The sequence below is a fragment of the Trichechus manatus genome, unplaced genomic scaffold (genome assembly GCF_000243295.1).
Source record: "Trichechus manatus latirostris isolate Lorelei unplaced genomic scaffold, TriManLat1.0 scaffold00229, whole genome shotgun sequence".
Lineage (NCBI taxonomy): Eukaryota > Metazoa > Chordata > Mammalia > Sirenia > Trichechidae > Trichechus > Trichechus manatus.
The window spans coordinates 224,609-242,790 of record NW_004444165.1 but is presented as its reverse complement, the minus strand read 5'-3'; the positions used below and the strand labels follow the sequence as shown (position 1 = coordinate 242,790).

At 39.1% G+C, this 18,182-nt stretch overlaps 1 protein-coding gene across 1 annotated transcript in view; it reads left to right on the top strand.

The window, feature by feature from the left end:
* CRYBG3 (crystallin beta-gamma domain containing 3) overlaps positions 1-18,182 on the top strand; it is a 138,200-nt gene that overhangs the window by 11,987 nt on the left and 108,031 nt on the right. Inside the window, exon 2 of the mRNA XM_023742985.1 lies at positions 15,166-15,232. Coding sequence (XP_023598753.1) covers positions 15,166-15,232 — 67 coding nt within the window. The remainder of the gene's footprint in view (positions 1-15,165; positions 15,233-18,182) is intronic.

Below are 18,182 nucleotides of genomic sequence, written 5' to 3'. Positions count from 1 at the left end.
GGGGTTGTTAACCAATGTTATAAAACAACATGTGTACTACTGTTTCACGAGAAACTATTTGTTCTGTAAGCCTTCACCTGAAGTACAATTAAAAAAAAAAAAATTAAAAAAAAAAAGTTTGCTCCTTGGAAACCCGATGGGGCAATTCTACTCTGTCCTGTAGGGTCGCTGTGAGTCAGAATTGACTGGACAGCAACGAGTTTGGGTTTTGGTTGGGGGGAACAGAGTTAAACGTGTTCATCTATCCTGGTTTGCTAGAAGTATCTAGAAAATCTTTGCACATCATTGTTACCAGACTTTTTATTATTTGATTACAAATTGAACTTTTCAACAGTGGCTATTGGGAAATAATTGCTAAAAGGTTATAAATCAGAGATTTCCAGTGTACTTGTAAAATCACATATGCTTAAAGTGCTAATTGCAAATAAGATGTTGGAAGAAAAACATAACTTGTGATATGCAGAAGTGTAAAATGTCCCCCAACATATCTATAAAATGCAACTGTGGTTTCTTTAGTACGACACAGACCTTTAAAGGAGCATACCTTGTATACGTTCTCTATGATAGCAGTGCAAATGGCAGTGCCAGAAGTGACATGAAAATGAAATCTGAGTGCTCTCATAAATACTAGTTTCATGTCATTTCTGGGAGATATAGCATAGAAATTTGTGCTTAGTCTGAACTAAAACTTCTACGAATAGTGAATACTACGTCAGTGGCAGGTCATAATTTTTTGTAACTAACCTTAATTACGTGCTTCTTATGACAAGGAATGAAATCTTTTCAATTCTGTGTTTTAATAATTGGGGACAGGTTAGATGAGATGTCAGCTTTTTGTCTTTCGTTGTCTTGCTTGAACACCAAGGAGCATAACCTGGCTGGAAGGGTGGCCTTGTACTATATGAGGCAGAGACAAATATGAACTGTAATAATTCTGATTGTTTCATTGTTCCACATGGGCAGATAAGGATCTTGTTCGACAATGTTGTGTATATTATGAGACAAAGAGAGTACTGTTATGTAGTATTTGTAGTATTTATATTTTGTTCTTTGCCTATTTTAAATTCATTGCTTGTAATTGTTTTCACTAATTTATTTTTATTTGCTTTTTGATTGACTATAATACTGCTTTTTTTGGTTTTTTTAATAGTAGTGTACACGTTTACAGAAAAAGTATGACGTTATTAAAAAAAAATCAAAAAAGAAAAAAACCACACTGATAACACCCTACCAGAGACAAGTGCCATTTTTCCAGATCAATCCCTAGGTGCTTACCTGCATGCATAAATATTTTTATAAAAAGTACAAATTCTCTTCAGGATTTTGAAACTTGAATTTTTCACTTAACAATAGTGTTTTAATATTTTCTTTTGTAAAAAATATATTTGTACAAGTCATAAAAATAATTTTAAATTTAATCCTTAAAAAAATTTTAGTTGTGTCTTCACTTTTCAGAATCTGGTTTCGAATATCTAAATGCGTCTCTGCTTGTAGGGTGTTTGTATTGTAATGGGGGCAGAAAATAATATATAAAGTTCATTGAAGGAAAAATAAAGCAAGATGAGGGGATGGAACATGATGGAAGTGGTGAGTCTGGGGTAAGGAGGGTGATCATGAAAGGCCTGTTTGTTGAGAAACATTTGAGAAAAGATTTGAATTATATTTCAGAGTGAGACATCAACAAATCTGAGAAAGAACTTTCCAGATAGAGGGAACAGCTAATTCCAAGAGCCTGGGGCAGGATCCAAGGAGCCTTGGTGGCATAGGGGTTAAGCGTTCCACTGTAACCGAAAGGTTGGTGGTTTGAACCCACCAGTCAGTCTGTGGGAGAAAGATGTGACAGTCTGCTTCTGTAAACATTGCAGGCTAGGAAACCCTAAGGGGCAGTTTTACTCTGTGCTATAGGTCACATGAGTCGGAATCGACTTGATAGCAATGAGTTTTTTGGTTTGGCAGGATCTTGTTGGCGCAGATGCCATTGTGGGCAGAAAGGAGGGGAGAGTGGGTGTCGATGACATGGGGAAGGGCTCAGATGGGGTAGGACTTGGTGTGCCATGATAAGGAGTTCAGATGATGAGATCTACTGTTTTGAAAGGATCTCTTGGGCATGGGTTTATATGTGTGTCTGTTTATCTATATCTGGAAAACTTTACAGAGGAAGAAAGATTTGTATTGGAGGTTGGAGGTGAGGTCAGTCTTGGCCTGGCCCTGAGGAGCTCTGGGAGGACACAGTCTTAGCTGTCCTTGGATCCCCAGGTCTTTCCCTTGGGACAGTTTGTTGAAGGAAACATGAATGAGTCCCCATTTTAGAATGCAGCTAAAATGCTGTTCTGAGTTCATATCACAGCAAAAGATGCAGGGTATTAATTCTTGTGAGTTGAGACAAACTTTCAGAATCTGAAGGGTATGGGATGGAGGATTTGGGGGGAACAGAGCAGTACATGAATATGGTGGATGATCAGGTGCGCTTCAAACATACGGAGATTCTCATTCTGTAGCCTATGATTGAGCTGTAATTATGGGTCTTGTTTTAGGGGCATGAGGTGAGGAACAGGAAGTAAAGAAGCTTCAAGGTAGATACACAAATTATGGGAGAGCACTGACGTTATGGGGAAAAGCAGTGTCAGAAGTCTAAAAGTGCAAAGCTACCGCGCCTCATAATTATGTCTGTTGCCTTTCCTCCCTTCTCTCGATTTTCCTACAAAGAGTTTTGATATAGGTAAAATGCCAGATGTTTGAGCTAAAATACATGCTGTTTGACTGCCTTAAAATTGCAGCTTTTAGTTACCTTTTAATTTGAAGCCCAGGAATAGTGACATAACCACCTATTTTATATTCTGTCAATAGTCATTAAAAAATACAAGTGACACTCAACTCCTGGCAGCCACTGTCTGTGGATGGACAGTTTTCCAGATGGTTGTTTCTACATCACTGGTGTGGAACTCAGTCTTTATCCTCATAGAAGCAAGGTTGGTCATGCTGGATAGGGCTCCAGGCCAATGCAAAAGATCTGTTTCTTCCATAATATACCTGCATTATAGTATTGAACAAAGTTAGGACTTGTCATGTGAAGCAATGTTTCTAAGAAAAAATTCCCAGTCTAGTATAGATAGCTCACAAGCCTGTATTTAAAGATCTAATTGACGGCTGAGAGAGTCAAGTCTAAGGGGATAGAGGACAGGCTGGCTGGTAGCTTCAGTAACTTAGAAATGAGGGACAGTGGAAGTTTCTGCCTCTTTGTTATAATGCCCTGGGATTAGATTCCGAATTGATTTCTTGGCCATAGTCTTTCTCCTCCTTTACCACAAAATCCTTGGGATTTATCTACCTGTTCCTTTTTCCACTAACTCTATTATGGGGGGATTGTAGCATCGTGGAAATTTAGATCTGGCGGAGATCCTTGTATCAGCTGGTCTGACCCTTCCGATTTACTTATTTGTAAAATCAGGTCCCGAACAGTGCTTTTTGACTCAAATGTCTTGTCCCGAAGGTGCTGTCCCTGAAGCAGACGTGTCCATTTTCCATTTTTGTAAAGTATTTTGCTACTAATGACAGCGGGAAAGGGAGTTGATAGGTAAAAGACCCCTTCTTGTCCCTCTTCTCATTTAATATTCCATGGGAAAGTCGTACATGGAGGACTCAAGTATGATTTGACTACATTTCAGGGAATGGCCAGATTCTGGCTGCTCTCAGTGTTTCATCACAGAAGTTGGGCCAGGTGGGCTCTGAGATGAGGAGTGGCACGCAGCTTACACAAGAAGGAAAGGCCCAGTGAGGCTACTGTAAAGAGCAAAGTGCTTCATTGTGGGCCATGCTGCTGGCACCAGCTGAGTATGTCAGTGGGGAAGAGGAAACAATAGATTTGCTCTCATTCTCTTTCCCTGTCCTCAACCATATTGCTGTTTTGTCTTCTGTAGACCACACCTTAAACTCTAGAGTGGGAAGATAATCTCTGGCAGCATCAGACTGAGTGGGCTGGAGAGGAAGGAGAGAAGGGAAATCCTCGGCAGAGGACCCTGGGAATGGTGTAAAGTCCCCAGGGACAGTGGGCTCTGGTGGCTGTTTAGATGTAAGAGCATCTCAAATCAGGGACTGACTATCGTAGGGTTAATAACATTCTGACCCCAAATTCTCTTAAAACTAACCTGGAGATGTTAGACGAATAATCAAGACAGTCCTTGTAACCCATTTTAGGCTTCCAGTCATTGTTATTAAGGTAAATTCCAATAGATAATTTGTAGAAAGGTATATTAAGGTATATGTGTTGTGAAAAAAAAAAATTTTAGGGATCCAGTCACAGATTAACACTCCTAAAACATCCAAAATTAGTCAAATTCTGATGACAGACCTTATATTAAGTAATCCTGTGTTTGGGGATGCTCAGAATTATTGCCAGTGATATTATCAGCAACAAAAATTACCTCCTCTGTGGAAATGGCAAGAAATTCTAGACTCCTTGTGTGTAGAGAGGTGAACAAGCGTCTGGAGACAGTTCTGGAGGCTGGATTCAGTTCTTTAACATTTCCAGATTTGTCTGGTGCAGCCACAGTAATGATGTGTGAGAGAAAAGGCACAGTGGGAGGAGGTTCCCAGCAGGTGTGTTACAGGAGAGAGAGAGAGAGAGAGTGGAAAGCTTTACTCCCTCTCACTGTGTTTCCGCCGTCCTCCTGTGAGTTTATGCAGCTGTTCCTGCGTGTCTGTCTACTGACCACCCCGGAAGTTGCATTCTTACCACATAAGGAGCTGACTCTGGGAGAGGCCCAGCAGCATCCCTTGTGCTTCCATCTGTGGTGTGGTCTGAAAGAAGGGGATTTTTTTCCTTGTCCTACTCTGTACTTTGTGCTTGTCCCACCATGATCCCTGGGTGGCACAAGTGGCTTGTGCTCAACTAGCCCTGGTGGTGTAGGAGCCCTTGTGGCTTAGTGGTTAAGAGCTATGGCTGCTAACCAAACGGTTGGCCGTTCGAATCCACCAGCCGCTCCTTGTAAACCCTATGGGACAGCTCTATTCTGTCCTATAGGGTTGCTATGAGCCAGAATTGACTCGATGGCAACAGGTACTGACCTAAAAGATTAACAGTTTGAACCCATGCAGTGGTGCTGTGGAAGAAAGGCCTGGCGATCTAATGCTGTAAAAAAAATTATAGCCAAGAAAACCCTGAGGAGCAATTCTACTCTGTAACACACGGGGTCGCTGTGAATCAGAATCGACTCGACAGCAATGGTTTTTTAATTTTAGCGTTTTTTTTGGTTGTTGTTGTGATTTAGGTGAAAGTTTAGAGAGCAAATTTGTTTCTGATTCAAAAATTTATACGCAAGTTGTTTCATGGCATTGGCTGCAATCCCTCATTGTCAGCACTCTCCCCCTTTCCACCCTTCCTGTCCCCTTCTGCTTTCTTGGCTTTGTTCCTGGGCAGGTGTTGCCTATCTAATCTCATATACTTGATTGAGCTAAGAAGCATGTTCCTCATGTGTGTTATTGTTTGTCTTATAGGCCTGCCTAATCTTTGGCTGAAAGGTGAACTTTGGGAGTGGCTTCAAGTCTGAGTTAGAAGGGTGTCTGGGGTCATAGTCTCGGGGGTTCCTCCAGTCTCTGTCAGACCAGTAAGTCTAATCTTTTTTTGTGAATTTGCTCATTTGTTCTACATTTTTCTCCTACTCTGTCCGGGGCCCTCTATTGTAGTCTTAGTCAGAGTGGTTGATTGGTAGTGGTAGTTGGGCACGATCTAGTTCTTCTGGTCTTGGGGTCATGTAGGCTGTGGTTCATGTGGTACATTAGTCCTTTGGACTAATTGTTCCCTTGGATCTTTAGTAATTTTTCCCCCTTCTTTGCTCTAAACTAGAAGAGAACGATAGTTTTATCTTAGATGGCTACTCGCAAGCTTTTTAAGACCCCAGATGCTGCTCACCAAAATAGAGTGTTGTCATGGATTGAATTGTGTTTCCCAAAAATATGTGTATCAATTTGGCTAGGCCATGATTCCTAGTATTGTGTGATTGTCCACCATTTTGTCATCTGATGTGAGTTTCCTATGTGTCGTAAATCCTATCTCTATGATATTGATGAGATAGGATTAGCAGCAGTTGTGTTAATGAGGCAGAACTCAGTCTACAAGATTGGATTGTGTCTTGAGCCAATCTCCTTTGAGATATAAAAAAGAGAAGTGAGCAGAGAGACATGAGGACTTCACACCACCAAGAAAGCAGCGCTAGGAGCAGAGTGCATCCTTTGGACCTGAGGTTCCTGTGTGGAGAAGCTCCTAGACCAAGGAAAGATTGATGACAAGGACCTTCCCCCAGAGCCAATAAAGAGAGAAAGCCTTCCCCTGGAGCTGGCACCCTGAATTCAGACTTCTGGCCTCCTAGACCATGAGAGAATAAATTTGTTTGTTAAAGCCATCCACTTGTGGTATTTCTGTTATAGCAGTGCTAGATAACTAAGACAGATGTAGAACACTGTCTTTAAGAACTGTGTTGTGCCAGTTGATGTGGATGTCCCCCGAGTCTATGGTCCTTTGCCTTCAAGCCTGGGAACTTCGTCCTGTGAGGTATTTAGTTATATCTAAGAGGTTCCCCTGATTGTGCCACTTCTGTGATTGTCTGTATTAATATATGAGGAGCACCTATGCTAATGTATTTAGAAATTTCCACCTCTGAACCTGTGTCTGCCGTGGGTATGTTCCTTTATCCCTCTCTCACCTTTTGCTATATCTGTGTATCAATTCGTAGATTATTGTTTGTTGATTCTATTGTTGCGGGATTGTCTATACTTGTAATAGTTACCATAGTTGCCCTTTATTCCTGCATTCCTGTCAGTGTCCTCCCTTGCCTTGGTCATGTTGTACCGACTTCTCCTAAATTGTGTATTGCCCCTCTCACTTCACCAATATTAAGTTATGTCTCTTATCTCTTTGGTAATTTTCCCTTCGTCCCCATCCCATCCCTGGTAACCATCAGAGTCTTTTTTTTTTCTTGTGTGTAAACCTTTTGTTGTAACTTTATAAAAGCCATCTCATACAGTGTTTGTCTTTTTGTGATTCACTTATTTCACTCAGCATAACACCCTCCAGATTCACCCATGTTGTAAGATGTTTCGCAGATTCATCATTATTCTTTATTGTTGTGTAGTATTCCATTTTATGTATATACCACAGTTTGTTAATCCATTCATCTGTTGATGGATACTTGGGTTGCTTCCACCTTTTGCTATTGTGAATAATGCTGCAATGAACATGGGTGTGCATGTGTTTACTTGTGTCACGGCTCTTATTTCTTTAGGGTACATTCCTAGGAGTGGGATTGCTGAATCAATGGTATTTCTATTCCTAGCTTTTTGAGGAAGTGCCATGCCATTTTCCATAGTGGTTCTACCATTTTATGTTCCACCAGCAGTGAATAAGAGTTCGAGTCTCTCTACATCCTCACCAACATTTATTATTTTCTGTTTTTTTGATTAGTGCCAGTAACATCAGGGTGAGGTGGTATCTCATTGTAGTTTTGATTATGAGTCAGAGTCAACTCAACAGCAATGGTCTTGGGTTTTTGGTTTAATTGCCAATAATCGTGACATTTCTTCATATGCTTGTTAGCATCCTGAATATCTTCTTTGGTGAAGTGTTTGTTCATTTCCTGTACCCGTTTTTTAATTGGATTATTTGTCTTTTTTTTTAATTGAGGTGTTGAAGTTTTCTATAAATTTTAGAGATTAGACCCTTGTCAAATATGTTGTAGCCAAAAATTTTTTTTCCCAATCTGTCGGTTCTCTTTTTACTCTTTTGGAGAAGTCTTTTGTTGAGCATAAATGTTAAATTTTTAGGAGGTCCCATTTATCTAGTTCATTTTCTTCTGTGTGTTCATTTGCAGTTATGCCTGGTGATCTACTTATGCTATGTATTAGGGCCCCTAGTGTTGTCCCTAATTTTTTCTCCATGATCTTTATAGTTTTATATTCAGGTCCACTTTGAGTTAGTTTTTGTGTATAGTCTGAGGTATGGATCCTGTTTAATTTTTCCATACATAGATATTCAATCTTCCCAGCACCATTTGTTGAAGAGACTGTCTCTTCCCCATTCAATAACCTTTGATCCTTTGTTGAAGATCAACTGCTCATAGGTAGATGGATTTACCTTGGGGTTCTCAATTCTGTTCCGTTAGTCGATGTGTCTTTTGTACTAGTACCAGGCTGTTTTGACTACTGTGGCTGTATAGTAGGTTCTGAGATCAAGTAGTGTGAGGCCTCCTACTTTGTTCTTCTTTTTAAAAAGGCTTTACTTATTCATGGTCTCTTTCCCTTCCATGTGAAGTTAGTGATTAGTTTTTCCATCTTGATGAAGAATGCTTTTGGGGTTTGGATCGGGATTGCATTATATTTATATATTGTTTTGGGTAATATTGACATTTTCACAATGTTAAGTCTTCCTATCCAAGAGCATGGTATGTTTTTCCATTTATGTAGGTCTCTTGGTTTCTGGCAGTAGTGTTTTGTAGTTTTCTTGTATAAGTTTTTTACATCCCTGGTTATATTTATTCCTATGTATTTTATCTTTTGCGGGGCTGTTATAAATGGTATTGTTTTCCTGATTTCTTTTTCACAGTTCTTTTTGTTGATGTAGAGGAATCCAGCTGATTTTTTTACGTTAATCTTGTATTCTGCCTCTTTGCTGAATGCTTCTGTTAGCTTTCTTATAGAATCCTTTGGATTCTCTATGTGTATTTTTTTTTTTTTTTTAATGTGCTCATCAGGACAACAGCTTTTGGGCTTCAGGAGCTCTGTTGGTCAGTAGTGTTGGGGAATGGGTAGTGTTCCACATCAGCAAGTCTTCTAAATAATTGATACCTAACTGAAAGGTCAGCGGTTCAACCCACCTGTGCCTTCTTGGGGGAAAAAAGACCTGGTGATCTGCTCCTGTAAAGATTACAGCCTAGGAAACCCTATGGGGTAGTTCTGCTCTGTCTTATAGGGTCGCTGTGAATAGGAATCAGCTCGACAGCACAATACCCTTTAAGTATGAAAACATTTAAATAATATTAAAAAAGTGAAGCCCTTTCTAATCACATTATTCTCTTCCCTGTGCAAACACCAGTTGTTGGTCTCAGCTGTAACACAAAGAGGCCCTCACATCACTGTTTATTAAAATGTGGTCAGAGGAGAATGTGCATCACAACAACTTGGAGGAGGGGGTTGGTGTTGAAGATACGGATTCCTGGGCTCCAATCCAAGTGGAATTCTTGGACCCAGGAATCTGTTGGATAAACACAGACCCACAGGCGATTCTTTTTTTTTTTTGTTTTTGTTGTTGTTGGTTTTAATGAAGAGAAGTTTATTTCCTCACATTCGAGTAGGCTAAAAGTCCAAATGCAGGGCGTCAGCTCCAGGGGAAGGCTTTTTCTCTTTGTCAGTCTTCTTCTCTTCGGTGTTCCCCCAGACTAGGAGCTTGTCTGCGCAGGGACCCTGGTCCGAAGGACGCGCTCTGCTCCTGGCACTGCTTTCTTGATGGTATGAGGTCCCCCCTACAGGTGATTCTGATGCACATATAATAGGGATTCTGAAGGAGTGATGGCAGCTCTGTGAAGGCAAGGACGCCCTGAATTTGGGGGTTAAATTGTCTGGTTCACGGTGCAAACCGTAGCACATGGAACAGTGCCAGACACATGGTAAGTGTGCGGTTCATATTGATGATGAGTGAGTGAGCAAATTCTTGCTTCATATTCTGCTTCCTCGTCTGCTCTGGGTTGAGGAATCTTGTTAGAATTTCATGAAAAGAAGAATATGAAATATCTAAAGTGACAGATTAGGGACTCTTCTCTATTTGAACTGCTTGAACTGTAGAATGTTAAATTTGCCCCATCTCTTTTCAAACCTAGAGGTTTGTTTCATTTTATGCCTAGCAAAAAGTAAATAGATGCTGAGTGGCTATTTGATGGGTTCCTGGTTTTCAGCTAGGGTCTAAAGAAAGTTGCTTAAAAAGTGAGGAGCTTTTGTGGTATGTTAACCTTAATTATTTATCTGGGTTATTTTGAAAGATTAATTCCCAAAATTCTGTTACCTAAGTAATATGAGGCTATTTAGAGATGCAAGGTAGTTTTATTTGTGCCTACATGTGACTGATTCCTGCCTTCCACCCCCTGCCACGAGCAGTGTGTGCCTTTTAAAAACAATGCTATTGAAATATTCCAGGGTCCCAAAGGGGGTTAAATTGTGAGAGAACAATAGGAAACGATTATTGTATTTCAGAAGGTTTGAGATCATTGGAATTTTAACATGTTTCTCTTTCCCTCTTTTTAAAATCTTTTTAAAATTTTATTGTGAAAATATACATAACAAAACATATGCCATCTGTCATGGATTGAATTGTGTCCCCCAAAAATATCTGTCAACTTGACTGGGTCATGATTCCCAGTATTGTATGATTGTGTACCATTTTGTAATCTGATGTGATTTCCTTATGTGTTATAAACTCTATGATGTAATAAGATGGATTAGCGGCAGTTATACTGATGAGGTATACAAGATTGGATAGTGTCTTAAGCCAAACTCTTTTGAGATATAAAAGAGAAGTGAGCAGAGACACATGGGGAACCTCATACCACCAAGAAAGCAGTGCTGGGAGCAGAACGTTTCCTTTGGACGTGAGGTTCCTGTGCAGAGAAGCTCCCAGACCAAGGGAAGATTGATGACATGGACCTTCCTCCAGAGCTAACAGGGAAAGTGTTACCTTGGAGCTAATGCCCTGAATTTGGACTTGTAGCCTACTAGACTGTGAGAGAATAAACTTCTCTTTGTTAAAGCCATCCACTTGTATTTCTGTTAGAGCGGCACTAGATGACTAAGACACCATCTCAATATCTATATGTCCAGTTAGTATTTTTCTCTTATGTTTAAGAGTCTGAAAGTACAACTGCAAGCCTTTTGAGTCTTTTCTGTTAATTTTTCTTTCTTTTTACTAAGCAGACATCTGCGTATCCATTGTCTTGATTATCATTATCTACTATGTTCTAGTTTTTTTTTTTTTTTTGATTTTAACTCAACTGAAAATGACTTTGTTCCTGTTGAATACTTAAGTTCTTCCACCAGCCCCCACTCCTCTCTCTATGCCTTTAGAGAAAGATTATGTGGAATAAGTGTGGCTGGTATATTCTTTCAAGAGAGTTATACTTCAGTAATGGAAAGTACTACTTCATTAAGGAAAAAAGACTGTTGTTAGGTTGTTGTTAGATGCCTTTGAGTCAGTTCCAACTCATAGCGGCCCTGTGTACAACAGAATGAAACACTGCCGGGTCCTGTACCATCCTCAAAATCGTTTCTATGTTTGAGCTCATTGTTGAAGCCACTGTGTCAGTCCGTCTCGTTGAGGGTCTTCCTCTTTTTCGCTGACTCTCTGCCTTACCAAGCATGATGTGTTTCTCCAGGGACTGGTCCCTCCTGATAACATGTCCAAAGTACATGAGACGAAGTCTCGCCATCCTCACTTTTAAGGAACCTTCTGCCTATACTTCTTCTATGACAGATTTGTTCGTTCTTCTGTAAGTCCATAGTATATTCAGTACTCTTTGCCAAGGAAAAAGGACTAGTGTGTATTATTACATTGTTTCCAGTGGAACACTGTTTTCTGATTAAAGTAAGCAGGCACAAATGGAGAGCTTGTTTGATACAGATTTTTTTAAAAATTCGTTTAACAAATAATTTGAGTGCCTTCAAGGTGTCAGACACAGTGTTAGGCTCTGAGACATGAATGATACAGCTTCTGAATTTAATGAATGAGATCATATTCTAGTTGGGTAAATGGACAGTCAGCTGTTAGAATAAAGAGCTAATAACATTTTTGAGAGGTATTACTGGATGGAGTGGGAGCATAAAAAGTATACAGGTAAAGCTAGAAGTAAATTGTAATTAAGAGTTGGCGAGGGTGGGAAAGGAGGATAGGCAGGAGAAAAAAGTGGTTTGCTGGCATATCAACTTGGCACGTTCTAGGAATGTGAAGTGGTTTTATGTGACAGGAGTGTATTGGGCTTGTGTTGGAAAGTATCTGGGGACAGGGCACGAATAACTTTCTATATTTATGCCAAGGACTGTTCATTTTATCTATCAACTGATAGAGATTTGTTGAAGAATTTTTGAACGGGGTGACATGATCAGAGTAACTATTGTGTTGACAGCCATGTGAAGAATGATTGAAGCAGAGCAATCCCGAAGATGCCAGACACTAATGAAGAAGGGTCTCTAGTAACCTCAAAGAGAAATAGTGAAAGCTTTAATTAAAGTAGTGATTTTTAGACCAAAACTAAAATTTAAAAATGTATTGAGTTTGCTTTAAAACACAATAGATTTTTAAATTTTCGTTTAGCAATAAACATCATGAAACTTAAACATAGGATATAAATCTCAGGAAGTTGTAAGAAAGTGATACTTATTTTGGTGGTTTCTGCTTTAAATTCTTCAACTGTTTGCTCAGTATGAACTACTTACCTATGTGCTGAGTTAGTGCTCTGTTTATCTGGCATGTGTGTGGTGTGTGTGTGTGGTTATACTATGCACTTGGAAGTAATTACAGCTCCTTAAAAGACTCACTTCTACCTTAATCCCGTGGCCCCAGAGCTGCATTTTTCTGCAGAGCTTTTGTTTTGGAGAAGAAACTTTTATGTTTTCAGTTACAGTCTCACTAAGGCAGTATACTTATATAGAGAGCCCTGTGAAAACACTAAATAAAGTAGAACTTTAGGAATCTTGAAGCAAGAAACGAGGAGACTAAAACTAAAAGCCCGTTGTATGGTTAGATAATTTTTAGGTAGATCATTCAAAATAGATTGTTGTTAAAGGATACATTTATAAACTCATCAGGGTAAGTTATTCTTGATTATACCTCAGTCGTTATTACTTGATCTTTTTACATGTGTTTTGTAATCTGTTTTCTATTTTTGGTGGTGAAATACACCTAACATAAAATTTGCTATTTTAACTATTTTAAAGTATATAGGTCAGTAGCATTTAGTACATTCAACAGTGTTGTGCGGCCATCACCACTATCTAGTTCCATCTTAAATATATTTAAAATCATAGTTTAAAAGTTTTATTCATACTTAGGCCCTTGATCCACCTAAAGTGTGGGTGTGGGTGTGGGTGTGGCTGTAGGATTTGAGGTATAGATCTAATTTTATTGTATCAATCTGTGTTGTTTTTAATTTAAACTTAAATAGACCTGTATCAAGCTGAACTGTAAACAGCCTTGTAACAAAAGATAAGGCTAGTAAAATAGGGAAAAAAAAAAAAAAAAAAAAAGGTAAGAATCACTCTTTTAAAATAGTAACCATTTGAGACATTCTTATTAAGATATATGTGTATACAGGTTACAGTTCTGAAAAATTTTTTATATTCTACTTTGTCTCCTGGTTTTTCTTATATAATTTTCTATGTGTTTAACATTTAGCCCACATGTTAGCTTTTTTGCTTTTCCTATTGGCATATAAAACTTTTGAGAGCAGGGCTGTATCTTGTTGGTCCAGGTATTCCTGCATAGAGTGTGGGATTTAATGAAATTGTAGTCCATTGTATTTTCCAGGTGTTCCTGATCTGTCTGTCATCTGTTCTCTTTTGGCCGTTTGTTCCCCTGGATATGCTATATAATAGCACTGGATTTTACAGATAGAAAGTCTAAGTAGCATAAATCCTGTCCTCTTTCCATCCTGTCTGCTGTGAGGTGTCCTTCATCTGATCGCAGCTAGTGACACCTCCTCCTTTCTTACTCTCCACCATTATTCACCCCAGTTCTGTTGGTTTTGCCCACTCTCAGTCCCCTGCCTGAAGGCTGTACAGACACTGAGTATAGGACAAAGATCGAATTCTGTAACATGTTGGCCAGTTCTTCATAGTCTGGCATCCAGTAACCTCTGGTCTCATTCTCATTTCTAGTAAGACTACCTTTGCCTGTTGCAAGTTCCTATGTTCTAGTCATATATTAAAAACAAACAAACAAAAATGGTTTCCTGAAAATGCCATATTGTCTATTATGCTTGCCTTTGTACCTCCTATGTGGGTACCTTACTGATCAGGCAGAATCTGCTATTCCTTGTTTCCTCTGTGCTCCGTAACATTTTGTTCTTTCAGCAGTGATAACGTCTGCCAAACTTTATTGCGAAAGATTATTTGCATATCAGTCTCCCCTACTAGACTGAGTTTTGCAAAGGCCCGGACTGATTGATTTTTGTATCCTCAATGCCAAGCGCAATCCCATGCACATGGTAGACAGTCATGATAATCTTTAGAGTAGAGCTACTCAGTTTGTCTAGGATTATGCAAGTATGAAAAAAGATGACACAGAAACAAATATAAATATTTAGACCTAAAATTTACATGTGCGTAATAGGCAAAGTGAAGCCCTGGTGACAACAGTGGTTAAGAGCTTGGCTGCTAACTGAAAGGTTGGCAGTTTGAATCCACCAGCCACTCCTTGCAAACCCTATGGGGCAGTTCTACCCTGTCCTTTAGGGTTGCTGTGAATCAGAATCGACTTGATAGCAATGGGTGGTTTGATTCATAAACCGCGTTTACCATTTGGCAATGGGCTTTTTTTGAGTTAATAGGCAAAGTAATTTATTATGACATATAAGACATCTGTGAAGGTATTCCAGGCAAAAGACAATTAGAAGGACTGTCTGGAAAATTGGATTATTTTAAGGTGCCATCTGGGACACATTTAGGGCTAGATAAGCCAACATCTATTTTAAGTGTTCCCAGAATTTATTAGATGACCCTATATGTTTATAATTTGCTGAATAGACATACATTCTATTCCAGAAAATACTCAGCATAGGCATTAAAAAAAGATTAGGCTGTAGAAAAACAATTTAAATAAAATCTTGGTGTGCTAACACTTTTCCAGGGTTATGATAGTGGTCCACTGGTGCTCCTTCATTCAGGTGCATCATTACTGTGATGCTCGTTATCAGCATAAGAACCTATAAAGCCTAATGAACTCGGAAATTTCCGAAGCCTGAGTATTTTTTAATGTGTTTTTGAAGTTTAGAGGTTCATCCCAATGTATTCTTAGTATAACATTTTGTATATGAATCGTTGAGCTTTGCAAATAAAGTGCCTTTCAGTTATTGGTTTAAACACAGAAGCTACATCATTTTCATAATTTCACAATAAACTGTGATTTTTATTTTTCAGTGTTGAAAATGAGCCCATGAGCACAAGTCAGAAAAATGAAAATGTACATTCATCAGAAGCAGTAAAGGTATAGTTTTTAATCAATATTATTTTATATCAAGCAAATTTTTTCTTAATGGCTGCTCATTCTTCCCCTTTTAGATTCTGTCATCTCATTTTGCATTTCAAAAAGAGCACCATAGCATTACTTTAAGTGCAAAGCCAGCCCAAATCTGTTGGACATTCTTTCTGCATCTTGAGGAGGGGAGCACGGGAAGAGAGGAGAGCACGGAGGGAGGGAGTTATAGAGAGTGGTGTTCTTATCCCAGCTCTGCCACTAACCAGTTCTGTGACCTTCAGCCAAGCCATTTAACTTCTCTACGTCTTAGTTTTCTAGTCTATAAATTGGGTCATATGAGTCCCTTGGTCTGTTTTCCCTGGAAGGTTCTTTGATTTATGCTGTGTTTTCTGAAATGCTGCTGACAACTAATAGTGCTTTGAGGGGATAGAAGTTTATAAGAGGTTCTTACATGGCACTGCTATGTCATAGAATGTTTGGTCCAGCTCACATATAAACTGGCTTCCTTTGCTTTGACAGGACGAGCATGAAAAGTGCATCAGCTACATACCCATGTAGACGATTATTGATAGGAGTGGTTAAACATCCTGGAAAATCATTTAACTTTGCATCATTTCTTTTTATCATTAAAGATTTTCTAGAAATTGGACTTTTGTGTTTCTTGGTGATATGAGGCCAGGTATGTGGTCATAGTTTGGCAGTTGACTTGAATTCACAAGGTTTGGTCCCAGTTACATGCTTTCTTTTTACATGATTTGTTACAATCAGCCAAGGAAAAAGATTGTACTTTCCAGAGATTTCAGAATAAATTAGCTTGGTCACTGAGAGGACCAGAAAATCATCTGAATTCTTCATGATTGATATGGGCATTAATTTAACAGTTTTGAAAACTATGTAAGGTCCAAGTGCATTAAATATGGTAAAGATAAAGTTGTTTTCATTCTTTATTCTCACCTGCTCCATAATAGGAAACAATGCAAATATTTACTTTATTGGGAAAAAAAAAAATTAGGATTATCCTTGTTTCCCTTAATCTTTTTTCTCATCCTCTCTTATATTTGGCTGCTAAATCCCACTGCCAGGTTCTATAACATTTCTCACGCACCCCTCTTCCGCAGCCAAGTGTTAGCCAGTCTCCTGGTTTACCACTCTGCGTGGGCTCTGTGGCTTTCTCCTCTCAGTTTCTAAATATGTCTTTACTTTTAATCCCATGTCTCACGTTGGCCTTATGTGGTACCTGGTATCTCCAGATTCTGAGTTTCTCCAGGTTGTCTGTGGGATAAGTGGTTTCTTTTGTGATCAGAATCTCCCTTGGCAGACACTTGGGTAGCAGCTTCCTCTGCTCATTCACCATGCCTCCTTCTCCCTTCACCTTCTGAACCTCTTCTGAAGTCTCTTATCTGCTAATATGTTCTCTTTCTGTCTTTGTACTTATTTATTTATAGCTTCAAACAAAAATCCCTTTACTGTCATTTTAGTATGAACAAATTTAGTAATTTGTTCAGGAGAAGAAATCAGCGTGTATGGTGCATCCTACAGTGTTAATCAAGATTTGTATACCCTTTTTATAATTGAAGAAAGTGAAACCCAGAGAGCTTAAGTCATTTGCTAGTGAGAGGAGGTAAGAGAATTCAGGTGCCGTTCTGTACCATAATGCTCGCCATTTGCGCACTTAATTTTTAAGCCATGTTCATAAATTAAGGAGACCTGGTGGTGCACTTGGCTGCTAACCTAAAGGTCAGTGGTTCAAACCCACCAGCCGCTCAGTGGGAGAAATATGTGGCAATCTGTTTCCATGAAGATTTAGCATCACTTATAACCAACTCAAGAGCAGTAATAATAAACTGATAACAAAGTATTTTCTTTAAAATTGAGGGAATTTCCACTATTGGTGGTAGCAAATTTACCAGGTGATATTTGACAGCCAGATATCTTAGTATAATACTAACTAAAATTCTCTAATAAGCAACTGGTTTTAGTATATGAATGCTAAGTTTTAGTAACTTAATAATTTAGGTAATAGCCCTACTCATTCATTATGAGAGCTGATGAAATTGCTTGTCTTTCAACACTGAGGTGAGGAAGAAAATATAAGATGTTAGAGATACTCCTGGGAAGAACATGCATAATATTCATTCTGAAAAACTTGAGGTGCAGTAGGAATTTTCCAGGCAAAGAGGGCAAGTAGTAGTTTTCTCAGCAGTGGGAATAGCATTGTGTAAAGACACATAGTAGTGAGAGAGTAGAGGAGAGGGGACAAATGAATGAGAGCGCATATGGTGACATTAGGCATTACAGGTATTCATGTGTAGAACATGAATGCGAGTGGCAAGAGATGAGGTTGGAGAAGGACACGGAGGCTAGACCCACCAAGACCTTGAATGCTATGCCAGAGAGTTTGGTTTTTATCATGAGAGCAGTATACAACTGCTAGAGGGCTTTAAGGTAGATCAGATTTGAATTCTGAAAAGACTGCTCTGACTTTTGTTTGGAAAGGAGACTGGAAGACAGTATGAGTGGAAGCAAGAAAACCGGTTAGTTCACTGTTGGCAGTATTATGTGGCAGTATTACAGGGGAGAAGTCATGGTGTCCTGATGTTTTGCTTGACCTTTTAACAGCAAATGGGAATTTTATAGCTTACTGAAAATGGAAGAAGCGAGACACAGCACGATCAAGTTGTTTTGGTTAAATTGAGCTGCAGTGAAGCATCCAGATGGAGATGGATGTCTGGTTGATAGTTGGATGGGCAGGTGCATACCTTAGAAGTCTGAACCTATAATACAGCTTGGGGAATTGTCTGAGTAATTGAATCTTTAGGAAATGAGATCTCACAAGAAGAGCATGAAGGTTAAGAAGGTTGAGGCTGGAACTTGGAGGAGTGTCTTATATAAGGGATGGTCAGAAGGAATTGAGCTTGAAGAAGATGGAGAGAATCTTCAGAGAGAAAGAAAGGAACCT